Source organism: Agelaius phoeniceus, chromosome 3 (assembly GCF_051311805.1).
Source record: "Agelaius phoeniceus isolate bAgePho1 chromosome 3, bAgePho1.hap1, whole genome shotgun sequence".
Classification (NCBI taxonomy): Eukaryota; Metazoa; Chordata; class Aves; order Passeriformes; family Icteridae; genus Agelaius; species Agelaius phoeniceus.
In genome coordinates, this window is record NC_135267.1 from 109,363,515 (window position 1) to 109,388,219 (window position 24,705).

The following is a 24,705-nucleotide window of genomic DNA, read 5'->3' on the forward strand; positions in this document are numbered from 1 at the left end:
ATCAGCCAGCTGGAATTCTCCTATAACAGGAGCTCCTAGGATATCAGTGTACTTGTAGTAGGGATCTTACTTGGGAACCAATTAGGGCTCGTGTTGGTTGTTTCTCCTTGGCAGTTTTAATGAACTCATCACACAGAAGTACTGGAAATAAAAGATTTTGCAGCAGTTTCTGTTAGAAAACCATGGGCTGCCCAATTCCTTCCACAGTAGAATACAATGCTTCAAAAGACAGCAAAGGTTGTTATCATAACTTAGTCATGTGTGAAGAGCCAGGAGAGCTAAAATCAGTTAAATAATTTTATTCTGCTGTAATGTTGGGAAGAAATACTCCCCAGAACAATTGTTCTTCCCTGTTCTGCAAAAAAATTCTGCAAAAACCCACTTGAAATGTGTCTGTCAATGCAAACTAACTCAGGCAGTTACAGTAAATTTCAGATTCTTGCATTATCATTACAGAGGAAAAACTCCCTTTTCTTTTTACTTGTCCACCAGTCCTTTCACTCAATGCCTTTAACATATTTCTATAATTAAATTTCACATCATATCTCTGAAATATGTTATCACATTTGATCATACTTCATCTGAAAAAATCACAGATACTCCTTGTCATACCATCCAATTTCCAGGCTTTGGCAGGGCTGTACAATAACCTCACCATTATCTGTCCTGCCCTATTCCCTATCGGGTGCTAGGACTTGGTTTCTGTTTCAGTTAACCCTTTAGTGCACTCCAAACTGGCAGTATCCAAGAATAAATCACAATACTGTCCTGAGAAATGGAGGAAGATTGGGCATAAGCTTAGAGAAGTCAATAAGAAACTGAAGTTCTACTGACAGGGGGTTTCTGTTTAGGATTTTTTATAGTGCCAGTGTAATAGGAATACAGCTTTTTTGGGCATGATATTGCAAGTCCTGTTTCCACCTTAAGGTACTGAACTGTTGCATGCCAGTCCTTCAGAGCTGATAAGAAGAAATGAAGACTGTGGTTACAGTTACAGTGCATTGTATGTACCTGGAACTCTTCTTAGCTCTGGATCAGGCAATTAAAGATATTTTTAACTTCCAGTCTTCAAAAGGTAATGGAGATTTTTTTTACTTTCTATTAGAAAGTGTACTAAAATATTAAGCATATGTAAAAGGCTTATTATGGACAAACAAATAAGCAAACTAGATAGGAATAGGAATGGAGTTTCAGGATGTCATTATAGGGTGCTCATACAGGATTTTTGTGACTCTTTCCACCAGAAGAAACTCACTAGACCACAGAAAACAAAGAATTAGCAGCATTCTATAGCAATGTTATTTTCTCTTTCGTGTTCTGGGGGACCTCATTAGAAGGATGAGTTCCAGCAGTGCATGTGTGTTAATAATGGGCCATACAAATGAGATTATAATAAGAAAATATTATGATCATACATAAGGAATTAGAGCCAGGAGTCCCTCTATAAAAGCAGGCATATACTCAGTGAAACTTGAGGAGCTTGGTAAGTCTTTATAGGAGAGGATCCTACAAGTCAAACTCACCAAGCCTCCTAAAAATTAATGGTAATCCAAAAAGAGAAGCAAAATCCAGAAATCCTGAATCTTATTCTCTGAACTATTGTAGGCTTATTTTCATTCTTTTAGAACTTTGTCCTTGAAATACCTTTTGGGAAAAACTTTTCATTGAAATAGTGTTAATTACCAAAAAAGGTTTGGAGAAAAAACCAGATTTACTGCTTTTGGGTTATGAGACATTAGAAAAATGTACTTTATCTCCAAAGTCAGTTGTCCTGAATCCCCTGGCCATATGTGATGCTCAAAGTGTGAAAAGAAGTACCTTTGGACTTTGGATGTCAGGACTGATGATTTTGCATTTTAAGGTAGCTGTTTCTTTTAAGCTTTCCTGAAGAACCCAGGAATCCCAATAAATTTTTTGTGTGGCACATGTATACTTGCATTGTTATTTAAACAGGGAGACTTTCCTTCAGGCTCAGTTTTCAGGGATCCACTTTTTTTCCAGGCATAAATTAAAAATTTTGTATCCTCCCCAGGAACCTGTGGAGCTTGAGAGTTGCTTAAAAGTAAACACTTGTGGAAGAGTTTTCTTTGAACAGAGGGGCCATAATGTCTGATATATGTGAAACATTTCAGAGAGCTGCAAAAGGCAAAAGACACTATTAAAAGACACGATAAAAGTGAGGAAAATGCTGTGTCTACTACTCCTGCTACTCCACAACCACTTCTTATCTGTGTTTCCAGTAGGTGCCAATCTCTAAAGATAGGTGTACTACACAGCTGCTAGTTCTGGCCAGTGTACTTTTGGTGTCTGTACTGGCAGAGAATATAAATATTCCAAAGGATAGGAAGGTGTCCTGTGTGATGGGCAACCCAGCATATCAAACAGCTCTGCAGTGCAATGGCTGCTGTTACTGTGCTGTGATTCTGTGCTCTACAAACCCATGACATAGAAACCTTCAAAACAAATCCTAATAGAAAGCTATTTACACAGAGGCAAGATGATTGTAACTCATTTTGAGGTTTTTAGGTGACTTGTACTTTCCTTAACAAGTGCCAATGATTGCCACCCCTAGTAACTTCCCAGGAAAAAACAGCAAATGTGTATTTTTGTCTTTTATGTAGATGATTATTTAGGAATATGTTTAAATCTGCACAAAATGTACTGTTAATGCAAAGTTAAGGCTACAAATATTTTAATTCTGTCAAAATGCATTTTAAGAGGAAGATAGTTTTAAAGCTTGTGAGCATTTTGTACTGACACTTAACTTTAATTTCCAGGAGAAATTGTAAGTGCATAGCAGGCCTGCCAGGACTGGAGTGAGGATGAAAAAACACAGTCCAGTGTTTTTTAAGGATGGGATTGAAATTGGCTAGGAAAGGCTGTCCAGCCTGGGAGCTGCAGAAGGGAACACAGCAGGTATGGCACTGGGGCTGGCTGAAAAACTAGGGGAAGGTAGGAATTGTTTGGCATCAGAATCAAGAGGATGAAAGACAGAGATAGAAAAAAAAAAACAAGCAGAAAGAAGAGAAAAATGCAACTGTCTGAGCAAATACATTGAGTCAAAGAGGTGTGTAGTGAGTATGAAATAAGGAAATGGGCACCAGGCTGGGAGCTGGAGCAGGAAATAGGGGAGAACTTGCAGATCTGGAGTGCAAAGGTTGGTTGGAGGTTCAATGAGTTAAAGAAGGGAGACTGAGAACAGGAAGGGAGAATTGGGTCTGGGAGGAGGTGAAAGAAAGTAGGAGTCAGGTGAAGGCTGTCGATAAATAAAGGTATTCTTTTATACTCCTTCCATCACCAAAATGTCTGAGTAGCTTTTAGATAAATATAATAACAACCCCAGTTTTCCCTGGGTGATAGTGAGGACCTTTATCTGTTGAGCTGGAACTAGACTAAGTCATTTGGATGTTTAGTTTGTGCTTTTGGGGGGATAGGAAAGAAATATTTCTTCTTTGATCAGAGACCCTTTGGAGTTTGGTGACAAACTGTGAATGTCTTTTGTAGTGGGAAGCCTTTCTCAAATGATTCTGAAAGATTACCTGCAGTGTTGCTTGAAAACAACCATACTCTGATCATACTCTGGACTCCCTTTTTTATTTTTTAGTCCAGTTAACCTCAAAAAAGGCAAACTTCATCTGCTCTGCTGTGTTTTGTTTGGCTTGTACTCTGTGCTTTTGCAAAGGGAAGCAGCTGCTGCAGTTTGTAGATGTTCCTGCAGTCTGTGATGCCACTGGAGTTGATCTGGTAGCTCTTCCTCCAACTGGTCCAGTGCATTGCACTGGAAGCTGACTAGGAGCTATTTGGAAAGGTCCAAAGCAACAATGTGTTAGTTTTGCTTGTTTTGTGTTTCATTTTGTTTGGTCTGGGTTTGGTTTTTTTTTTCCTAGTAACATTTTGAAACAGTGTTTTTAGCTTGATATAAAGGTTACAATTAATGCATCCTGATGGGAAAGGTGACTGCCTTTGCTCAGTCTCCCAGGCAAGAGGAGAGTTTCCCAACAAGGGAAAAGTGGAAGAGATTATTTTGAAAAACGTCTGCCACTTGGACAGCCCAAAGGAGTACAAGCAGTGGAAATCCACCTCTTTTTAGCTGAATGAGGGCTGTCTACTTTCTATGAAAGATGCTGAAAACAACTTCTGATTTGAGTGCTCCTCTTTTCTATTCATGATATTTGAATCTTCTTTGGCTCCAAGCTGCACCAGCTGTTTTCCACCCTAATCTTCTTTCGCGTAGCAATCTGGCCGCGTTTGCAGCAGCGGTGGTTCCGCCGGGTGAGGATGAAGTACTGCAGTTGTCCTTGGCGTGTTCTTGCCGGCTAAACCAGTGGAATCTCATTAGGGTAGATTCCTTCATGGCCGCTTATGGATGCCTTAGGGTGGAAGATGCCTGTGGTCTGCAGAGATAAAGGCCTTCGGAAAGGAGGAGCAGAGGCTTATCGGTGCTGCCAGTGAAAGATGAGCATCTGGAGTCTTTTTAGAGTTGGGCCGGCTCTTTCTGTGCTGTTCTGTAGGCACTCAAATAGCATTTGTGGCAAAGCTCAAAGGGCCGTACCTGTTCCTGCAGCTCTGGAAAAGCACGGCTTTAATGGCATTAATGGCATTAATCAGCGAAGGTGCAAAACCTGGTAATACTGGAATAGTTTTTCCTTCTCCGGGCAGACAATACGCTGTAGTGCTGCCTGCGGTGCTCCTCACGCATTTGAAACCAGCCGGAGCTGCCAGCGGCAGGGCGGGAGCAGCGCTGCGGCCCTCCGGGACACACGAGAGCTCCCGGAGGAAAACACGGGCTCGCCGGGGCCGGGACAGCCGCGCACCCCGCCCCGCCCCGCCTGGCGTCATGGAATTCCAGGGCGCTCCCGCCAATGGCGGCGGGGGCACGTCCGGTAGCACGGGGGGGGACCGGCCCCGCCGCTGACCTCGGGGCTCGGGCACGCCCGGCCAGGCAGGGCCGCAGCCGGGAGCGCGGAGGAGCAGCTCCGCCTGCGGGAGAAGGGAGCGGGAACCGCCGGACGGAGAGCCCTTCCTCCGCACCCCCGGGAGCGGGCAGAGCTAAAGCTGACAGGGACGGGCTATGGATTGTTAACCTCCGGGCAGCTTCCTGCGGCTGGGAACCGGGGCTGCCCCCTTCTAACTTTTCCATCATGGGATATGTGTGTTGTGTGGGGAATTGATGCCAATTTCGGTGCCTGGCTTTTAGAGTTTACTGAGCATTTGCAAATAGTCTGATTGTATAATACTGAACAGCTCAGAGTTCACTTTGGACTGTCCGGTAAGGTGCTGTTCTCTCATAAAATGCTATGAATAGATAAATCAATCCACCAGTACTTCTGTAAGTATAAATAAAGTCCTTTGTGGTTTCTCTTTCCTGACAGCCACCTCTCATAAACTCACCGTAGGGTCAGAGGTGTGTGTGTGTGTGTGTGTGGCATATCTGGTCATGTCTGTGTAGTGCAGCCCGTTGTTTTTATCTGAGCACTAATGCAGACTATCTCTATTTTAGCAGGGTGTTCTGCCCACGATAACACTCTCTTTCTTGTCAGGTTTGATTAGCCCCAAGTGAATGCTCACATGGCTAAACCACTTCTGCTGCTGGAGGTAGTTTGGATGTCTCCACGCAGAGCTGCATTACATCATCATCCGTAATAAAGATTTTGCAAATCAAATATGGCTCCTTCTAATGCCTAAATGACAGAGAAGATGGTGGCACCAGTTGTGTGAGCAGAGGCTCTGACTCTGTAGTTGAGATGCACTTACAGCAATTGCTAGTGGCTGTTCAGTTGTATTAGAGTGCAGGTTACTTTCCCCCAGGGCCTTTTGATCCTGACATTAATAGAAAATAAAGAGCAAATTTTCCCACTAAACATCATGGCAGCTGATACAACTGGTTGGGGTCTGCTGGTGGTGACAATGCTAAACTTACAGTTGCTTTTGCAATAGCTGCACCTCAAACCCCAAACCGTGGCCCAGCACTGATGCAGGAAATGAGGTTCCTCTTCCTTCCCCAACAGCAGATTTTCCTTGTGAACCATCGTGCCTGCAGTGTGTTTCTGAGACAGAAGTACCCCAGCAGCTCCCTTCTGACACTCAGGTCTCATTTTACACACCAAGCATGGCCCTCCCACAGCAGATCCTTGCTGGGTGGGCTCTTACAGGGAGAAATTTTGTTTTGCTTCTGTGTAAAGAAAAAAAGCCACAGAATCACAGAATCAATTATGTTGGAAAAGACCTCTAAGGTCATTGAGTCCAGCCTTTGTCCGAACACCACTTCCCAACTAGACCATGGCACTAAGTTCCATGTCCAGTGTTTCCTCAAACACATCCAGGGGACAGTAACTCCACCACCTCCCAGGGCATCCTGTTCCAATGTCCAGTCAGCCTTCCAGTGAAGAAATTCCTCCTAATGTCCAAGCCAAACCTCCCCTGGTGCAATTAGAGGCCATTTCGTCTCATCCTGTCACTGGTTGCCAGGGAGAAGAGCCCAATCCCCACCTAGCTACAACCTCTTTTCAGGGGCTTAAGGTCACTCCTGAGCCTCCTTTTCTCCCGGATAAACACCCCAGCTCCCTCAACAGTTCGTCGGAAGATGAATGCTCCAGACCCTTCCCCAGCTCCGTTGCCTTTCTCTGGACAAGCTCCACGTCCTTCCTGTAGTGAGGGGCCCAGAACTGGACGCATCACTCCATGTGTGACCCGGGGGGAAATTCACTCCCCTAGTCCTGCTGGCCACGGGGTGACCCCCAAACCCAAAGAACCCAGCCGGACGGGCAGCGGCGGCCGCGGCTGTGCCCGTCGGCGGGGCGGGGGTGGCGGCCGGGCCGTGAGGGGGACGCGGGGACAGGGAATCCCCGGGCGCGCGCGGCGTGCCTTTTGTGTTTGTACACACGGCCCGGGGGCGGGGCCGGGGGCGGGGCCGCGCCTTCCCTCCATTGTGCGCCATTGGCGGCCGCGCGGGGCCGGGGCGGGGCCGGCGCGCGGGAGGCGGGGCCGGCGCGCGGGGCCGGCCCTCGCCCGTCAGCCATCTTTCAATTGTGCTCCGAGCCGCCGCCAGCGCCAGCCGCAGCAGCTCCGGCTCCTCCTGCGCCCGCCCGCCTGCCCGCCCTCCATCCCTCCCTCCCGCACGGCAGCCGCGCTCGCCCAGCGGACGGGGTAAGTCTGGCGCCGCGCCCGCCGCCCCCCGCGCCCCGACACCCACCGCCGCTGCCCCCCGAGCCTCCCCACAAACTTTTGGGGCGCTCGGGAGGCGGCGGCGCCTCGCGTTCCCCTCGGCCGCGCCGCCTTCCCGGCGCAGCCGGAGCGGCTCCCTCCGCCGGCACCCCCGGCCCCGCTTGGCGCGGTCGTTGCCCCCCTCTGCTCCCCTCGCCCCCGCTCCAGACCCCCACCAGCGGCCTCCCCAGCCCCTCAGCTGCCTCCTCAGCCCGACATCCCCCGGATCGGGGCCGGGAAGCGGTCGCAAAGGGGAGCCGCTCGCCAGCCCAGGGTAACTCTCCTGCCTTCCTTCCCCTGCTCCCCACAGTTGTTGCTCAGCTTCACCATCTTGTCTCTTTTCTCTGGTCACCGACCATATTTTTTTTCCTATTGCATAAAAAACAATAAAAAGGGAAAGAAATTCGCCGAAGGAACGACCCAAACGCGACGCAATTTTTCGGTTTTCGAGTGCAAACTTTTCCGCTGCCTCCCCCTGCATCTGCACCCGCACGGTTTGGAGTTCCTGGCGATATTTTTGGCGTTATTTTTCGCAATTTATTTTTTCCTCCTTTGCAAAAGGACTAGGGCTGCGTTTCGTGATTGTTTCCATTTTGTTCTGGCTCTGGGAGCTGAGTTTGCCTGTGAGAGGCGCTTGGGAGCGAGGCAGCTCTTGGGGAAGCAGTTGCACAGAAAGAGAAAGACGGCACCCAAAAAACAACCCCCCGAAAACAAAGTTTGTTGCTTTCTCGCACTTTATCCGGCCCCTTTCCTTTTCGCACGATAAACGCCGGGCTGCCTGCGGTTGCCGGCGGCTCGGGGAGCGCGGGCGCCGGGCAGCCCGGGGAGGGCCGGCGGGGGCTGCCGCTCCTCCGGCCCCCGCTCCGCAGTTTCGGAGGAGGTTTTCCGGCGGGTGGGAGCGGCGGGTCGGTGCCAGCCCCCCGATGTTTGCCGGGCGGTATTTGCAAACACTTGGCAGGTGACGGGCGGCCGGCGGGGGGGAGGCGACAGCCGCCTCTCCGCGCCTGCTGCCGTGCGGCTCGCTCGGCTTCAGCCGCCGCCGCTTTGATATTGAATTCGTGGGCAAAAAAAAAGCTGTATTTTAATATTCCGCGATCGGCCGGCGTTTAATTTCTAATTTAATTTTTTCCTTTTTTGGTGTGGGTTTTTTTTTTTTTTTTTTTTAACTGGCCGTCGGAGGCGTTCGGCCGCCGCGGGCTCGGCGCTTGGGGCTGGCGGGGCAGGGACGCGTTGCGCGGGACGGGGGCCGCGCTGCCGCCCGCCCCGGGGGCAGGTGCCGCGGGGGGGCTCACGCCGAGCGGGGCGACCACCTTCCCCCTGCCCCGCCTGCCCACCTTCCTCCTGGCAGGTGTAAGGCAGCGACGTCGGCAGGAGCATGGCCCGTACCAAGCAGACCGCCCGCAAGTCCACCGGTGGCAAGGCGCCCCGCAAGCAGCTGGCCACCAAAGCCGCCCGCAAGAGCGCGCCCTCCACTGGCGGGGTGAAGAAGCCGCACCGCTACAGGTAACGCAGCGCCGCGCACAGGCGGCCGCGGGGCGCGACCGGGCAACCTCCCCCCCCGCCCCCCCCCAAAAAAATCCCTCCTTCTCCCCCCACCCCGCGGGACCGATAGGGCGGGGGGCGCTTCTCCCCGCCTCCTCCGCGCTCCGCTCTCCGAGCAGAATAACAAAAAAAAAAAATTAAGAAAAAAGAATAAAACCACCAAAAAGAAAACAAGCGCGAGTCCCCGCCAGCCGCAAAAATAGAAATTCCCAGGGCGGCACCGACCCCCGGCGTTTGTCATCAGCTCCTTTCCGGGCGTTCCGGTGCTGGTGACTAAAAATCGACACCCCGCCCCCCCGCGGCGGACGCGGCTCGGCGATTCTTTTAAATTTTTATAATTCTGTGCTCGCGGTTATCTGGAGGCCGCAGCAGGGCTGCGCCGCCGCCAAGTTTATTGTTACCGGCGCGGTCCGCGCTCCGCTCGCGGGGCCGGAGCCGGCGGCGGCGGCGCTGGGCGGGCGCGGGGCCCTGCAGGGCGCGGAGCCGCCGCCAGAGGGAGCCGCGCACCCGCGGATGCGGCGGGGATCCCGCAACCCCCGCGCCCGTCCCGGATCCCGGCCCTGGGATAGCGGAGCGGAACCGGCGACAGGGCTGTCACAGCCCCCCCGGTCCTGAGCTTCTCCAGGCCTGGCTCTGGGCAGAGCGGCAGCAGTCGTGGCTCAGCTTGCGGGATGGTTTTGGGCTAGGTGTAGGTGTTCCTTGGGGAAAATATGGATGGGGAAGAAGTGGGTTTTGAATAGGGGACTTAATGTAAAAGTCCAAGAGGGGATTTATTAATGCATCGAGGTGTCTGAAGAAGATGGAGCTGGGCTCTTCTCAGTGGTGCCAAGCAACAGGACAAGAGGCAATGGGCAGAAATGCACAGGAAATTCCACCTGAACATGAGGAAGAACTTTACTGTGAAGGTGACTGAGCATTGCAACAGATTGCCCAGAGTGGTTGTGGAGTTGTCTTCCTTGGAGATATCCAAAAGCCATCTGGACACAATCCTGAGAAACAATCTCTGGGATGATCCTGTTTGAGCAGGGAGGTTGGGCCAGGTGACCCACTGTGGTCCCTTCAAACCTGACCCACTCTGTGATTCTTGCTCTAGGTGTGAGGCAGAATTCATCAATTGGGAGAAAAGTAATAAAGCTGGATCAGGAAAAGACAAAGCTTCCACAGAAATAAATGTGGTATTGATTTCACAGATGGACATCATGTTTGCAAACATATGTTGCTATTCTGAATTTGTCATTCTGACACCAAAACTAACGTGGGGAAATACACTGGATAATTTTGACTGTCAATATAACAGAGAATATACATTTTGTTGGTTCTGTGAACGTTGACAGTGGAGAAGAAGAAGCAATTTCCCTTAAAGTCAGGGTTCCTGTCAGGCCCCTTGGGGGGTACCTTTGGCACAGCTGAACTCACGGCAGCTCTGTGGTTTGCCACATCTGCACTGAGCTGTGCTGCTGGTCACTTGGACAGCACATGTTGGCCAACTGTTCCCTTGGTGAAGTCAGTCCTTGGGAGTGTGCCTGGCCTGAGGGATCCCTGCTGAAGCCAGTGGGAGTTGGCAGAGATTGGTGGTGAGGATACAGGGACCCTTTGCCAGCAGAACTGATTCTGTGTTGTAAACGCTGGGACTCTCCTCGGGAAAACAGAAGTGTATAGTGCTTGGCTTAGTCTGGAGGGTGGACTCCTCTTTTTAAGGCAATGCAGAATATATTTTCAATACTAATTATCTTTATTTCCACTGTGTTTTAATTCTAACAGGCCGGGTACCGTGGCTCTGCGTGAAATCAGGCGCTATCAAAAGTCCACCGAACTTTTGATCCGCAAACTCCCCTTCCAGCGTCTGGTGCGTGAAATTGCTCAGGACTTCAAGACAGATCTGCGCTTCCAGAGCGCTGCCATCGGTGCTTTGCAGGTGAGCTTTGGGAGAGCCCCGGTCGGTCGGGATCCCCCCGGAGCCCCGCCCCACTCCCCCATTGGCCAGGCTGTTTCCAGGCTTCCTCTGAGTGCCCTCTGATTGGTGGGGCTGCTGTGGTGGGCGTGGCCCGCACAGCTGGGAGGGATGCTCACCTCAGCCTTGCCTTGCCCTGGGAGTGCCTGTGGGCACCATAGGATAAAACAGCACAGGGGCAGCTCAGCAGCTCCTTACAGAGCCTAAAAGTCTGGTTTTATAGGTGGTGCTTTGGGGTTTTTTTAAATAGCCCCTGGATTTGTTAGAGTAGTGCTTAAGATGCTCAAGGAAAACACATTTCCTCCACCTTTGAGCTCTGCAGTTGGAGAGGGAACAGTGTGTGAAGCAGATTCAAGGGTTTCCAAGTGGGGACGTCTTGGTGTCCTCAAATGCCCTCTAAAGAAAAACAGCCCAATAAGCCACATCTAAACACAGTTAGGGAAACAGCTGCTTTCCTAGGGTGTATTTGATGCACATTTAAAAATATATTAGTTATGTAATTTATTTAGATTATACAGAGAGAAAAATATTAATTACTCTTTCTGGCCCAAATTTTTGAACCTAAGTTAGGACCCCCCACAAGACTGAGTTCTTATCATGGGGACATCTCCCTCTTGTGATAATAGACACTCCTGATTGAAGATAGTTGTTGAAAGATTGTTCCAGAACATATCTGTAGTTGATGTCTGACATGCAGGCAAAATGGTCTCTTTCTAGTTAATGACTTCCACTTGATAAGGGGCCAAGACATTTGCCATGAGAGCCCATAAACTTGGGCATGTGTTCAGCTTCAAAAGGTGCCTGTGTGTGTTTGCAGAGTTGCTGCTTTTGCTTTTAGTTATGTGTGGTAGTTCTTAAATCTTGAGGTTTATCTGTGTGTCTCTTTATCTAGATCTGCCCATTAAAATTTAGTAGCTGTTACACTTTCAGAAAGCTCCTGGTTTGAATGTTCCTGGTTTTGCATTAAGGAGTTGTTGGTATGCAACCTGGTCACATACAATTCCTAGTGGGTTCTGCTTGCATATTTGAAAAAACAAGCAAACTCAAAAAAGTATTTTTTTAAATTAACCCCTTGGGTACCATGGTGTTTGTGCCAGCAAGGATATTTGGTGAAGTGTCTTAACTTTTCATGTAGTGATTTGACAAAACTGCATTAGGGATTCTCATATCCTCCTGCAAATTAAATGACTTAGTAATACCACAGTCCTCATGTGCTGTAGTAAATATTGGGTTTATTTCATATTGGATAATCTTATGTTTTTAAACAGCATCTTTGAACCTAATAAGTTGATTCCTGGAGTTCCTGGCAAGGAACTGGTTCACACAAGTTGTTCTCTTGTGTGTATTGTAGAAAGAGTGACCTCACCCTCCTTCTTATGATTGAGCCCCATCATTCCCCCCTTCTCAGCCCAGGTGTGGCTGTGTCCAGTACTGGCACACTAAGATGCTTCCTAGGAGATTGATAGGGTTAGAATTCCATGTGTTCCAAAAGTGTTTGAACAATTACCACTGCTGTGCTGGGCTTAGCAGCAGCTAACTTCAGGTGAGTCAGGGAAATATTTGGGTGCAGCTGAGCATCTGTGTAGCTCAGAGTCCTGCCTGCAGCTGTCCAGTGACAGGGAGAACCACTGTGCTCAGCTTTGTTCTTGTGCTGCCCCTGGCTCTCTCGGGTGTGAGCTGAGAGCTGTCTGTGGTGGTGGGGGCCAGTGCTGTGTCCCCAGATGGGCAGGAAGGAAGTACAGGAACAGGACAGTGTCTGATGGTAATTCCCTGACTGATGCCTGGTTTTGATGGTTCAGGGAGCTCCTGAACCTAAAGGAGTTCTCTCATTTCTGATAGTTCTCAGTAGATTTTTTTCCTGCTATTTTTTGACTTAAGCCACCTCTTCAGTGTCTGTGGAAGGAGCTGTATGCCTGAACTGTGTGTTGGGAAGGAATACATGTTCTTCTTTTCCCTGGCACCTGCCAGTTTCACCTGATGCTCAGTGACTCTTAACTCTGGAAGAGGCAACAAACAAGTCCCTCAAACAGTGTAACCCAGCCTTTGAAAAGAGAATTTCCTAAACAAACTAACCTGCTGATAATGTAACCCCTTCCTGTCTCATGAGAGTCCCATGGGAGTATTAGTTCCGCTGTGCTCTGGAGGATGTCCTTACCAAGTAGCAGTACACTACTTTAGACATGAAATATTATAAGAAGGTGGAGGTTTTTCATTTCTGAAAATCTAAAACTTTTGATATTTGTGAGTAATAAAGATCAAAACCTCAACTTAATGCCACGTTACCCTGTATTTTAATCCTCAACTACGAATCTTTCTTTTTCCTGATGCTCAGAGATTGAAAATGCTCTTCCCTCTTTTCTTCCACACTAGGAGGCAAGTGAAGCCTACTTGGTTGGGCTGTTTGAAGACACCAACCTGTGTGCTATCCATGCCAAACGTGTCACAATCATGCCAAAAGATATCCAGCTAGCACGCCGCATACGTGGGGAGCGTGCCTAAAGCCTCGCCACCATGGGTCTGTCATCCTCCAAGCAAAATCTTCTTCCTGTTATTGGTAGTAATGAACGTTAGATATTTTTTCCATGGGGTTAAAAGGTACCTTAAGTATATGGTTGCAAGTGGAAAAATAGGGGACAGAATTGGGTATTGGCAAGTTTTCTTTCCATTTTCATTTGTGTGTGGATTTTTAATATAAACAAGGGGGACATAAAAACAAACAATGCGGTCAAAAAAAATAAAAAATAAAAAATGTGAATCGTTGAAACTTGTTCACCAAAACAACTTTATAAAAAAAAAATTATAAATAAACATGTCAAATTTTTCTGGACAATGCCAGCATTTGGATTTTTTTAAACAAGTAAATTTCTTATCAATGGCAACTAAATGGTGTTTGTAGCATTTTTATCATACAGTAGATTCCATCCATTCACTATACTTTTCTAACTGAGTTGTCCTACATGCAAGTACATGTTTTTAATGTTGTCTGTCTTCTGTGCTGTTCCTGTAAGTTTGCTATTAAAATACATTAAATGATGCCTGGTTTTAGTCTTGATTTTTAAATATTACACATGGGTTATATTGATTCAAAAGTGATCAGCCTTTCCTCCCCTTTTGCTCTTCAATGCATGGCCTAATTCCTTGGGGCAGATCTAGGAAATACTGGGGGTGCTGCCTTGGCTGAAGTAGTTTATATATGAGGATCTTTTAAGAGTGAAAATTGGTCTGCTCCACATAAAAGTGAGTTTAGTGAGTATAGTACCAGGTGGAGTCTGGAACTGAGCTGAGCTCTCTAAGCTACAGTGCTGAGAAGCAGCAATTTGTTATTTAGATTCCTTTCTTACTTGATTTTGTGCTGAATTTGGAAGCATTTCTGATTTCATGTTTTTTTAGTATGGTGTAAGTGGTGGAATGTAGTGGTTTGGGTTTTTCTGTTTTAGGGTTTTATTTTTCTTGGGTGTTTTTTGTTTTGGTTTTTTTTTACCCTTTTTTCACTCCATTGGTTTCCTGGTTTGTAGGTGTTCCCTTTTTGGTTGACTACCTTTCTGTTTCCATCACACCCTCTGGCATTTTTGAGAGCTTAGTCCACATGTGATTAGTTTCAGCTTGTACACGCCAATCTAAAAGACACTTTTGTACCGTTTTTGTTACAATTCTTCACAGAAGCAGTACCTGGACAGGATCACACATTTCAAACCTACTGGGTTTTTAATTCTCCTACAATTGCTGATGGAAGTTCACATGAAGAAATTTACTGCTGAAATCCCATCCTGTGGAAACCTGGTTTTCATTTTTCCCCTTGAAATTTGCTGAAGGGTTCTGGCAGACCAGTCTGGAAACGAGTTATATGCTGTAGTTCTTGATAGCTCTTGCAGATAATGAAATGAGCTCCACAGAAAAAAAAACCGTGGGTGGTGAACAGATTTCACCTCCATGCTAAGGCTCCTGCAGAGCTTATTTGCTGCTAACTTCTTTTGAGAGGTTTTGAGTGAGCTCTAAACACAAGTGAATTTGTCTGAAGATTTCCAAAGAGGATTAATAGAGATATATTATCTGCTTTGGTATCTTGAACGGAGAGCCAAAAATTACAGAATAAATCACATTATTCATAACTTGCTCGGCTTTGGTAATGAATGCTATCTGCCAGGGTTGTGCAAAGTAAAGTCTATTTAATAAATGGAGTGGCTTGTCACAGGCAAGACTAATGCTAGACAAAATGTGATCACATCCTTTTGATGCCATGCAGTTCATAGCTATCAACTAAAAATTAAGGAAGACTTGTCTTGGAGCACCCAGAACAACAGAAATATTAAAGGTGAGCAATTGAGATTGAACTGATTTAAGGTGTCACTTCTGTCTATTGATAGCAAGCCTGTTAAACTTGCTATCAATGCATTTCAATATCATTAACTACTTGTTTTGTCCTGTACTTCAGAATTCTGTTTCACCTATCAGTCAGCAGTGCTGCAAGCACTTACACAAACAGGTAATTAGGCTGAGAGTTTTTTAGTAATTAATCTGGGACTGAAGTTAGATAAGGAATTTAGGGGTTTTTTCTTTCTTAGGAATGTTAGGAAACCAAATCTCAAAATTTTGGTACTCAAATGACATACTGAGTTCTCTCTCTTTGAGAGAATTGGGGTGAGGAATATCCCAGTTTAACTGACAGTGCAGTTAAATAGTTCAAGGCAGAGGAAATCCTAATAGAAGATGAGGGGATCAGGAATCTGAGCAGATAACATTTTACTGTTCAGTGCTTTGCCTCCAGCTTAGGGATAAACTTTGCCTTTTTGAAAGTTGTGGTCCTAGATGCAGGGGTATCCTTTTAGTGATTAGCTGTCTGTGCCTGAAGCAATGCCAAGAAACTTCAGTTTCCAAAATAGTTTAAGTCTTCCTCTCCTTCCCCTCCAATACCAATTTTTTTGTTTCCTGGGCAGTACAGCTACAGCTGAGATTTTGAACAGCAGAAACAAGTTCTGGTCCTGTGGATGTGCTTCTGTGGAGCAGTTTAACTGTTCTGAGTGGAGGGATGGGTGTGAAGTGGCTCCTTGTTAGTATCAGTCATATCCAGAAGTTGAACATCTCTTTAAGATGTTGTTTGATGTATGTCCAGTGCCCAATTTCTGAATTATTTTGGTGAAGTCCTTTATGATGTGTTTGTGATAAGTAGGGTTTTAGGTCTCTGTTTTACATTTGTATTTTAGCAGCTGTATTTGCTTGCTGTTTCCTCCAGAGCAAATACAAAACCTCATTTTAAGTTGGTTGCTTTGTATCAGCAACACAAAAAGTCAACTTGCTTACTAGAGCCAAAAGTTAACATAGTGGGAAATAATTTCAGACACAAGATCAATTTCAGACACAAGATCAGTCTCTCTTATGTGGCTTTATCAAATTCAATGAGCAGTTCTTGAGAGCTTGACTAAGAGGGAGCTTAAGCCCAGCATTTCAGATTTTATTTAGGAAAGTAACTTGCTGACTCTAAATTAACTAATATTGGTGTACCTATGTTTTAGTGTTGCCTCTCTGGGCTGTGTTCCTCCAGCCCTTTATCCCACCTGGCAGTAGCTGTTGGGTGATCCTAATCCAGGCACCAGATTCCACTTTTTTTTTAAGTGGAAGAAGTGTATCTCACATCCATACTCCCTGTGCCACCATTTTTGGTCTCTGCATATCCACTTGCTCTGAAGATCTGGAGCTTAACTTTAAGATTTAAGGTTTAATAAAGTACAGACAATGTTCTGGTCAAATATTTTGTTCACTGTGATTTTATTTCTTGCTCTGGCAAAAAAAAAAACCACATGACTTTTCTTGGCCTTCATAGGAGTAAGAACTTAATAACACTTTTCATAGAACTTGGTTTCAAAGGCTGTGGAATTAAGAGGAGGAATTCTAGTGTCAGGATAGTTGTTGGGTTCTTTTTTGCCCCTGGTCCAGATCAGGAGGATATTGAGGAGCTGTTTGCTCAGCTTTTACTTTGTGTAATGACTCATCCTCAGTGATGAGATGTTTTTGCACTAAGTGGATGTTGCAGACCTGTTTGTGACAGGTTGGCCTCTAAATATTTTGTTGAACAGAAAGCCACTGTTTGTGTATTCCTTTTTTTTTTAATCTGTGAGGAGGCTTAGATCTTTAGACCTTGGTAATACAATGTCAAAAAGATAGCTGGATGTGTAAAAAGCTTTACATCTGTAAATAATAGTGTTAAAAAGGGATTGTTAGGATTGCATGGGCTTACAGGATCTTAATGTAAGCTACCTTTTTGATTGCCTTCCTGGGAATATTACCTGTTACATGATCAAAACTAAATAAATATACAAGAAATTACTTATTTTAAACAAAGACACTTGCCTAATTTTGAGAAATGGCTGCAAAATGCTGAGGCTCAGGAATGCTCTCAACTGCAGCACATCTAGGCTGAAGCTTTCTGCTTTTTCCCTGGTGGTGATCCTTACTGTCCCTCTGCAGCAGAAACACCATGGAGCAGGACATGGGGGTAAAATCCCACAAAAAACAAGGTTGGGGTCAAAGGCAGGGGGCGTGTGCTCTCCAAGTCATCATAGTTGCTCTTCAGTGGGAAATAAGCCTGGATTTTCTGTCCATCTCTCTTGAGAACACATTTGTAGGCTTCTATGTGATTTGAGACGTGCTCTGCTGTTGTGTCCCCTGCCAGCAGCATCCCCCTCATCTCCTTCTGCAGGCAGGCTATTACACACAGCAGGGTCTCTAGCAGCAGGGGGGCTTTATCTTACTGAAAGCTCCTGTGATGTCAGAAAGATTTAAGATAAAAAAAAAAAAAATCCTGGAAATGAAAAAAAAAATCCCTACAGCTCTGGCAACCACTTGTGCCTCCCGATGGTGGCAGGGCTGAGGGTTCTCACCCTGCTCCCTTGAGAGGAGCTGCCTTCACCTCTTTGGGATCATGTGTGTGCTGTTCCATGGAGGCATCCCAAGCAAAACCCAGCTGGAAAATATCTGTGGAAAATGCCTCTAGACCCCAGAGTGAGTGAGAGCTTCTGTGATAAATGCTGACCCTTGGGTTTGCTCCTGAGCAGTTGCTCTCCCTTCCTGCCAACCTAGATTTGCAAGAAATTGTGTGATTGAGGAAAACTTCAGTTGATTTGGCGAGGGGTAAATTCTCCCTTCTGCCTTCATCTTGTGCCTGCTTTGAGGAGAGGCTGAGACAGCACCTCAGTCAGCAGCAGGTGAGGGATCTGAGACAGCACCTCAGTCAGCAGCAGGTGAAGGATGTTCCTTTATTTTCCTGGGACTGGAGGAGCAGGAGGCCTGGAGGAGCTGCCCAGCCTCCCTCTCCCAGAGCATCAGTGCCTGGCAGCTGAGCCCTGTCAGGAGGCCAGGCTGGGAGCGCTGCCAGGAGAACACATGGCCATGATGCTGCCTGAGGAGCCGGCCCTGGCAGGATGGGCACCGGCTCCCGCTGAGGGGCTGCGTGTCCTGGAGCCTGGAGCCGCTCCCAACCGCCCCAGAGCCGGCTCAGGAGGGGCTCGGGAGGGCTGCCAGGCTCGGGTCTGCACATCCAGGGACCTCGGGCTTGGGATCGGCCGGGGAGCAGGGAGGGACCGGCACAAGAGCCGTGTGCTGCTGTGCTGGATGGATGGATGGATGGATGGATACATGGATGGATGGATGGATGGATGATGGATGGATGGATGGATGGATGGATGGATGGATGGATGGATGGATGATGGATGGATGGATGGATGGATGGATGGATGGATGCGTGGATGGATGGATGGATGGATGAATGGATGGATGCATGGATGGATGGATGGATGGATGCATGGATGGATGAGTGGGTGGATGGATGGATGGATGGATGGATGGATGGATGGATGGATGGATGCATGGATGGATGCATGGATGGATGAGTGGGTGGATGGATGGATGGATGCATGGATGGATGGATGGATGGATGGATGGATGGATGGGTGGATGCATGGATGTTGGCTTTTCCTTTGTGCCTCCTGCCATCTCCGGCCCGCTGGGCTGAGGGTGGGGAAGGTGCTCAGAGGAGGGGAGGCTTCTCCAGCAGATCCTGGGGGTGTGGGTGGCATTTGGAGCATGGGTATGGAGGGGCTTGACAGCTGGCCTGCAAGCAAAGCTGAGGTAATAGAAGAAATAACAATTGATGATTTTCCAGTGTATCCATAGCAAAGAAGAAGACAAGACTGTCAGCATAGAAACAGACAGAAAATTTTTGTAAGCTACACTATGTGCATAAGTAGATGCGTATCCATGCCTTATTAAATTTCTGTAAAACTTTTGCCAATTATATTGACGTTAAATTGCTTTGCACCAATGAATATAACAAGTTATTGTGATGTAGTTAATGACCTAAGATCACGCTTTGTTAAGAATATACAAGCTAAAGACCACGCAGAATAAAAAACTTTTTTCTTCTTGGACCCTGATCACGTGTGTGTGTCACATCCAACCCAACAGTGACACAGGGGGGGCAGGCTGAGGGCAGCACTGCTCTGCCTGGGGGGCAGGGTGGGAGCTGGGCCTTCAGCAGGCAGATGTGAGCAGCAGGAGCAGCCCCAGGGGCTGGTTTGGGGGATCCTGCTGTGCATGGATGCACTGTTTTCCTGTTTTCCTTTTTTTTAAGCAGTCCCTTATGATGACTCTTAATGCTGATTTCTAATTCACAAAAGGGAGACCCTGTTTGCTGACACAGAAATTACATCTCTCAATTTAAGGACACAGTTTAGGTCAGAAAACCTCTCAGAATGGATCCTCCTCTTTCTCATTATACTGATTTAGCTAAATGGCAGTTTTGGAAATAGAGAGTGCCATGGCAGTAGTTTGCAGCGCTGGCTCTTGGAGCAGCCACAGGGGTGACACCAGGGAGCTGTGACTTGCTCCTGTCTGGGCTGGAACTGAGCTGGGTGGGGAGCTCAGGTGTTTCCTGAGAGAACACAGCACCAGCAAAGGGAAGAGTTACACAATCTGGGGACTTGCAGTAGCTGTGGGCTCCCTCCAGCCCCCTCCTTGGGTCTGTGTGTGCCAAAAATGAGCAGAAGCTTTTTCTTTGCATCGTTGAGGAAGAGGGACTCATTTAGTGCATCAGGGTTAGGGGCTTTTGTGGTGATGCCATCCCCACCCCCCCCAGGAGAAAGAAATCCTTCCTCCTTCCCCTTCCCTGGGACATGAAATGCTTTAACATTATGGTATTTGCCCTTGTTTTGAAGGGTGGAACTGGCTCTTTGATAAAAGCTCCAGCTCTGCTGTGCAGCTCACACACAGTGGAGTTGAGAGATGTTTTCTGCCTGGTGTCACCGTGGAGCCTCGCAGACACTGAATCCCTCTAGAGGAGGGCACATCTGCTCAGGAATCTGATCTCATTTCTGCCTTATAGGCTCTCCAGCTAAATGGACCATTTGCTCTCATGAAAGTAATTGCTTTGAATGCTGTGGAGAAGAGAAGCCAAAGCCTCAGACAGCATCTAACCTCGCTGGTGTTTATTCAATGAATTAATAAACACTAAGAGGGCAGTTCACAACAGCACACAGCCCGTTTTTAAGCCATCCTGGACACTGCTAGGAGAGCACAGAGTGCAGCAGCCCCTGCTCTGCCTTCCTGAGCCTCAGGAGATGCTGTGAAACGCTCCAGTGCCAACACTGAAGCAGCCCTGGCCCTCCTGCTGCCCAGGGAATGTGCTCCCAGCAGCAGGGACGGAACACAGCGAGCCTGGGAAGCCTGGGTCACCCAAACTCCGTGTCAGGGTGACTTGTGTGCTCTCCCTGCATGCCAGAGAGGCATAATTCCCTTCCTGCCATCAATCTTCTTCCTCTCTGCCCGGCCCCTCTCTGCACATCCACAGCTCTGCTCCCTGGAGCACAGGAGTGCCACAGCATCCCCCGTCTGAAAGGAGCAGAGGGTCCTGCCCTGCACAGGCTCCCTCTCCTGCCACTGCACCCACCCACAATGAAAACAGTGCTATATATACATAAATTTATTGTAAATATACTGTATGTAATTATATATGTGCATACTAAATATAGTAATAATATGTTATTATTAAAGTTATTAAAATAAAGTAAAATAAAATAAAATAAAATAAAAAATCTAAAATAAAATATATTATTATAAAAATAAAAACAGTGCTATATATACATAAATTTATTGTAAATATAGTGTATGTAATTATGTATGTGCATACTAAATATATAATAATAATATGTTATTATTAAAGTTAATAAAATAAAATAAAATAAAATTAAATTAAAAAAATAAAGAAAATAAAATATGTTATAAAAATAAAAACAGTGCCATATATACATATATTTATTGTAAATATATTGTATGTAATTATATATGTGCATACTAAATATATGATATTATGTTATTATTAAAGTTATTATAATAAAATAAAATAAAAATAAAATAAAATATATAAAATAAAATATATAAAATATGTTCTTATAAAAATAAAAACAGTGCTATATATACATATATTTATTGTAAATATATTGTATGTAATTATATATGTGCCTACTAAATATATAATAATAATATGTTATTATTAAAGTTATTATAATAAAATAAAATAAAATAAAAATAAAATATATAAAATATATAAAATAAAATATGTTGTTATGAAAATAAAAACAGTGCTATATGTACATAAATTTATTGTAAATATAGTGTATGTAGTTATATATGTGCATACTAAATATATCATAATAATATGTTATTCTTAAAGTTATTATAATAAAATAAAATAAAATAAAATAAAAAATATAAAATATGTTATTATAAAAATAAAAACAGTGCTTTATAAAGATATATTTATTGTAAATTTAGTGTATGTAATTATATATGTGCCTACTAAATATATATATTTTATATATATTTATATATATAATATAGATATAATATAGATAATATATATATTTATATATATTTTATATATATGTATTTATATATATTTTTATATATTTTATTTTATTTTATTTTATTTCATTTTATTATAATAACTTTAATAATAACATATTATTATTAAAGTTATTATAATAAAATAAAATAAAATATATAAAATAAAATATGTTCTTATAAAAATAAAAACAGTGCTATATATACATAAATTTATTGTAAATATAGTGTATGTAATTATACATGTACATACTAAATATATAATAATATGTTTTTAATAAAGTTATTATGTTAAAATAAAATAAAATAAAATATATAAAATAAAATATGTTCTTATAAAAATAAAAACAGTGCTATATATACATAAATTTATTGTAAAAATAGTGTATGTAATTATATATGTACATACTAAATATATAATAATAATATGTTTTTATTAAAGTTATTATATTAAAATAAAATAAAATAAAATAAATAAAATATATAAAATGAAATATGTTATTATAAAAATAAAAACAGTGTTATATATACATATATTTATTGTAAATATATTGTATGTAATTATATATGTGCATACTAAACATATAATAATAATATGTCATTATTAAAGCATGTGAGGTTAGACAGATGTTTTTTTAATGTTCAAATTATAATATATTTATGATAATTATATATTTAGGCATATTAAAAAATATTTCCTCAATCTCATTCCGATGTCACAATGGGAGAGGAATGGAATGTTATGATGGAAGGCTGCTGCTAGCTTTATATATATATATATATATATAAAACCTCTATACTTTTATTTTTCTATAGGGCTATTTTATTTCTCCATAGGGTTAAAGGTAGGTTGCCCTAGGTTTACTTGGTAATATTGCCTTCTCTGTATTTTTTTTTAAGTGGCAAAAATGATTGTGGATTCTTCAGAAAGAAGAAACATTTTTACTGATGTACAGTGTTTAAATGGCACCAACCAGAGTGTGGAGCTCACGTTCATCACCCAGGCCACAGCCACCAGGGGCCAGCCCAGGCTCTTTCTGTAGAGGCTGTGAAGGGCTGTGAAGGGGTTTGTGTCCCTCCTGCTCTGCCCTGCCCTCTCCTCCCCTCCTCTGAGAGCCGCCTTCACAGCCCTGAGACAGACCCAGCACATTTCTAATGATCTTTTCTTTCCTGGGTTTCTTTTACCAGATATAAGAAAATTAATTTTGTTTCTCCAGCAGTCTTCCATCCTGGTGGGATTCCATCAGGTGCTCTGCAGAGCAGCTCAGGCTCAGGGGGGTGTTTGCCTTTGCAGAGATGACCTGACTGGCACCACATGGAACTGCTTTTCTTCATTTATTTTATTTCTTTTATTATGCTGCTGCTGCTGTCCTCAGGATCACTCCTTCAGCTGGCCTAATCGTGGCGTGTTTGTTGGTGCTGATTTTGTCCCAGCACTGTGGGCATTCACAGAGCACCCATTGCCCCATCCCATGGGTGCAGGGAGCTGCTGGACCTGGGAGCCAAACCTCAGCCCCTGGGTGAAACCCGTGAGGAGCTGAGCTGTAGCTTTGGGGTGAAGGCAGCCAAAATAAAATTAACCCAGAAAATACCCACAGGTGTTTGTACAACGGCACAGCTGTGGCCAGGGCTCCACAAGCTGAGGAAGAGCACACTGGAAGTGTTTCCATATCAAATAAACTCGGGACCAAGCACAACAAACCACAGGGTGGAGCAAAAGTGTGCTGGAGACTCAAAGGAACAAAAAATGGGGACTGTGGGTGCAGTCAGCACTGGGAATAGACACCCAGCCCTCTCTGTGAGCCCAGGAGCAGGATTTCCCTTCCAGCCTTGCCCCAAGAATCACTCTCTCAACTCTTTTGGGCAAGTTACATCACTTGTGATTTTTTATTTTCTCTCCTAAACATGAGGTTGCTGCTTTTATGCCTTGGCAGCGTGGCTGGGACAATTTTAATTGTTGGCAACATGCTCCAAAGAGCCACCAGGTGAGATTTACCCAGGAGAGGAGGGATTCAGCTCCCAAAATGCACCCTCCTCCCATTACAGATCCTCTGGAAGCTGGAATTGATGCTCCAGTGTTGGCAGAGCAGGAATTCAGGCGGGACCTTAGAGGTCTCTCCTGGGGAGCTGGGAGAGGAGAGCATTCCTGCTGATGGAAATCAGCTTTCAGCAACGTTGCTGAGCTCCCTGCTGCTCAAAATGCTTGCCTAGATGTTAATAATGATGTTGTTCCATAGCTGAACAGATTCAAACAGTGGGAAATACACCCACCTTATTTAGAGGTGGCTAAATAAGCATATTTTATTTAATAAAATGTCTTAACACTCTTTTGGCATTAGGCCTGTTCTTGGTGTCCCCTGTGCTGGTTCCTGTGTCTCTGTTGGGTACAGGGCTGCCTGGTGCTGATATTGGCAGCCAAATAATTTTTTTTAATGAGGAACCAACATTTTTGACTGAGGATTTTGGCTCCACTTTGTGACTGCGATCAGCCAGTGACAGTTGAAGACTGTGACATTAAAAATATATTTTTTAACTACAGTTAATTGATCCTCATGGGAAATTAGCATGCAGTGGGCTGTTTGCTCTCTATTTATCACTCTGCTGTGCTGAGTGAGCTTGGCTGTGCTGTCTGCTCCTGTATTTCCACTGCCATCCATGAATCCCCCCGTGCCTTGGTGATGCCAGGCTTGGATTTCAGAAGGCAGAGCCTTAGCCCCAAGCTGGGACAGGCAGCACTCAGGTGCCCCTGGAGGATTGCTGGATGGTTTCAGACATTCTGTGGGTGCTCTGCTCCAGTTTCCATCCCCATTTTTTCCTTTCTGCTGCTTTCCTTCCCCTGCCCTGCCGTGGCTCCAGCTGGGAAGCCAGGGCCATGTGTGTGTCTCCAGGCTACACATGGAAACTCGGCTTTCTGGGGCTGACTGTGCCTCTGCCACAAACCAGGGGAGCCTGGCCCTGCCTGGCTGGCACATTCAGCAGAAGTTCAGTCTCCAGACCTCATTTCAGGCAGACAGAAATGAGAAGGGAGGGGATGATTTTCTCTCCTCCCCGAGAGCCAGGGATGCTCCCGCATTCGCAAAGCTGCAGCCCCGGTGCGGGCAGCTGTGCTGGACTGCAGG

At 45.2% G+C, this 24,705-nt stretch overlaps 1 protein-coding gene and 1 long non-coding RNA gene across 3 annotated transcripts; both read left to right on the forward strand.

Annotated features, from left to right (window-relative positions):
- Window positions 1-944: 944 nt before the first annotated feature.
- LOC129118948 (uncharacterized) lies at window positions 945-5,663 on the forward strand. 2 transcript variants are annotated; one of them, XR_008534035.2, is made up of 3 exons: window positions 945-1,075; window positions 2,778-2,916; window positions 3,980-5,663. It is a non-coding gene; the product is annotated as an uncharacterized LOC129118948 (long non-coding RNA). The 2 variants fall into 2 exon arrangements; XR_008534036.2 differs by having other exon boundaries at window positions 4,235-5,663.
- Window positions 5,664-6,994: 1,331 nt separating this feature from the next.
- Window positions 6,995-13,730, forward strand: H3-3A (H3.3 histone A). Its single transcript, XM_054630589.2, has 4 exons — window positions 6,995-7,146; window positions 8,552-8,706; window positions 10,507-10,660; window positions 13,067-13,730. Exons 2-4 carry the CDS (start codon window positions 8,579-8,581, stop codon window positions 13,193-13,195), a joined length of 411 nt encoding a protein of 136 aa, XP_054486564.1. The 5' UTR covers window positions 6,995-7,146; window positions 8,552-8,578; the 3' UTR covers window positions 13,196-13,730.
- Window positions 13,731-24,705: the final 10,975 nt, after the last annotated feature.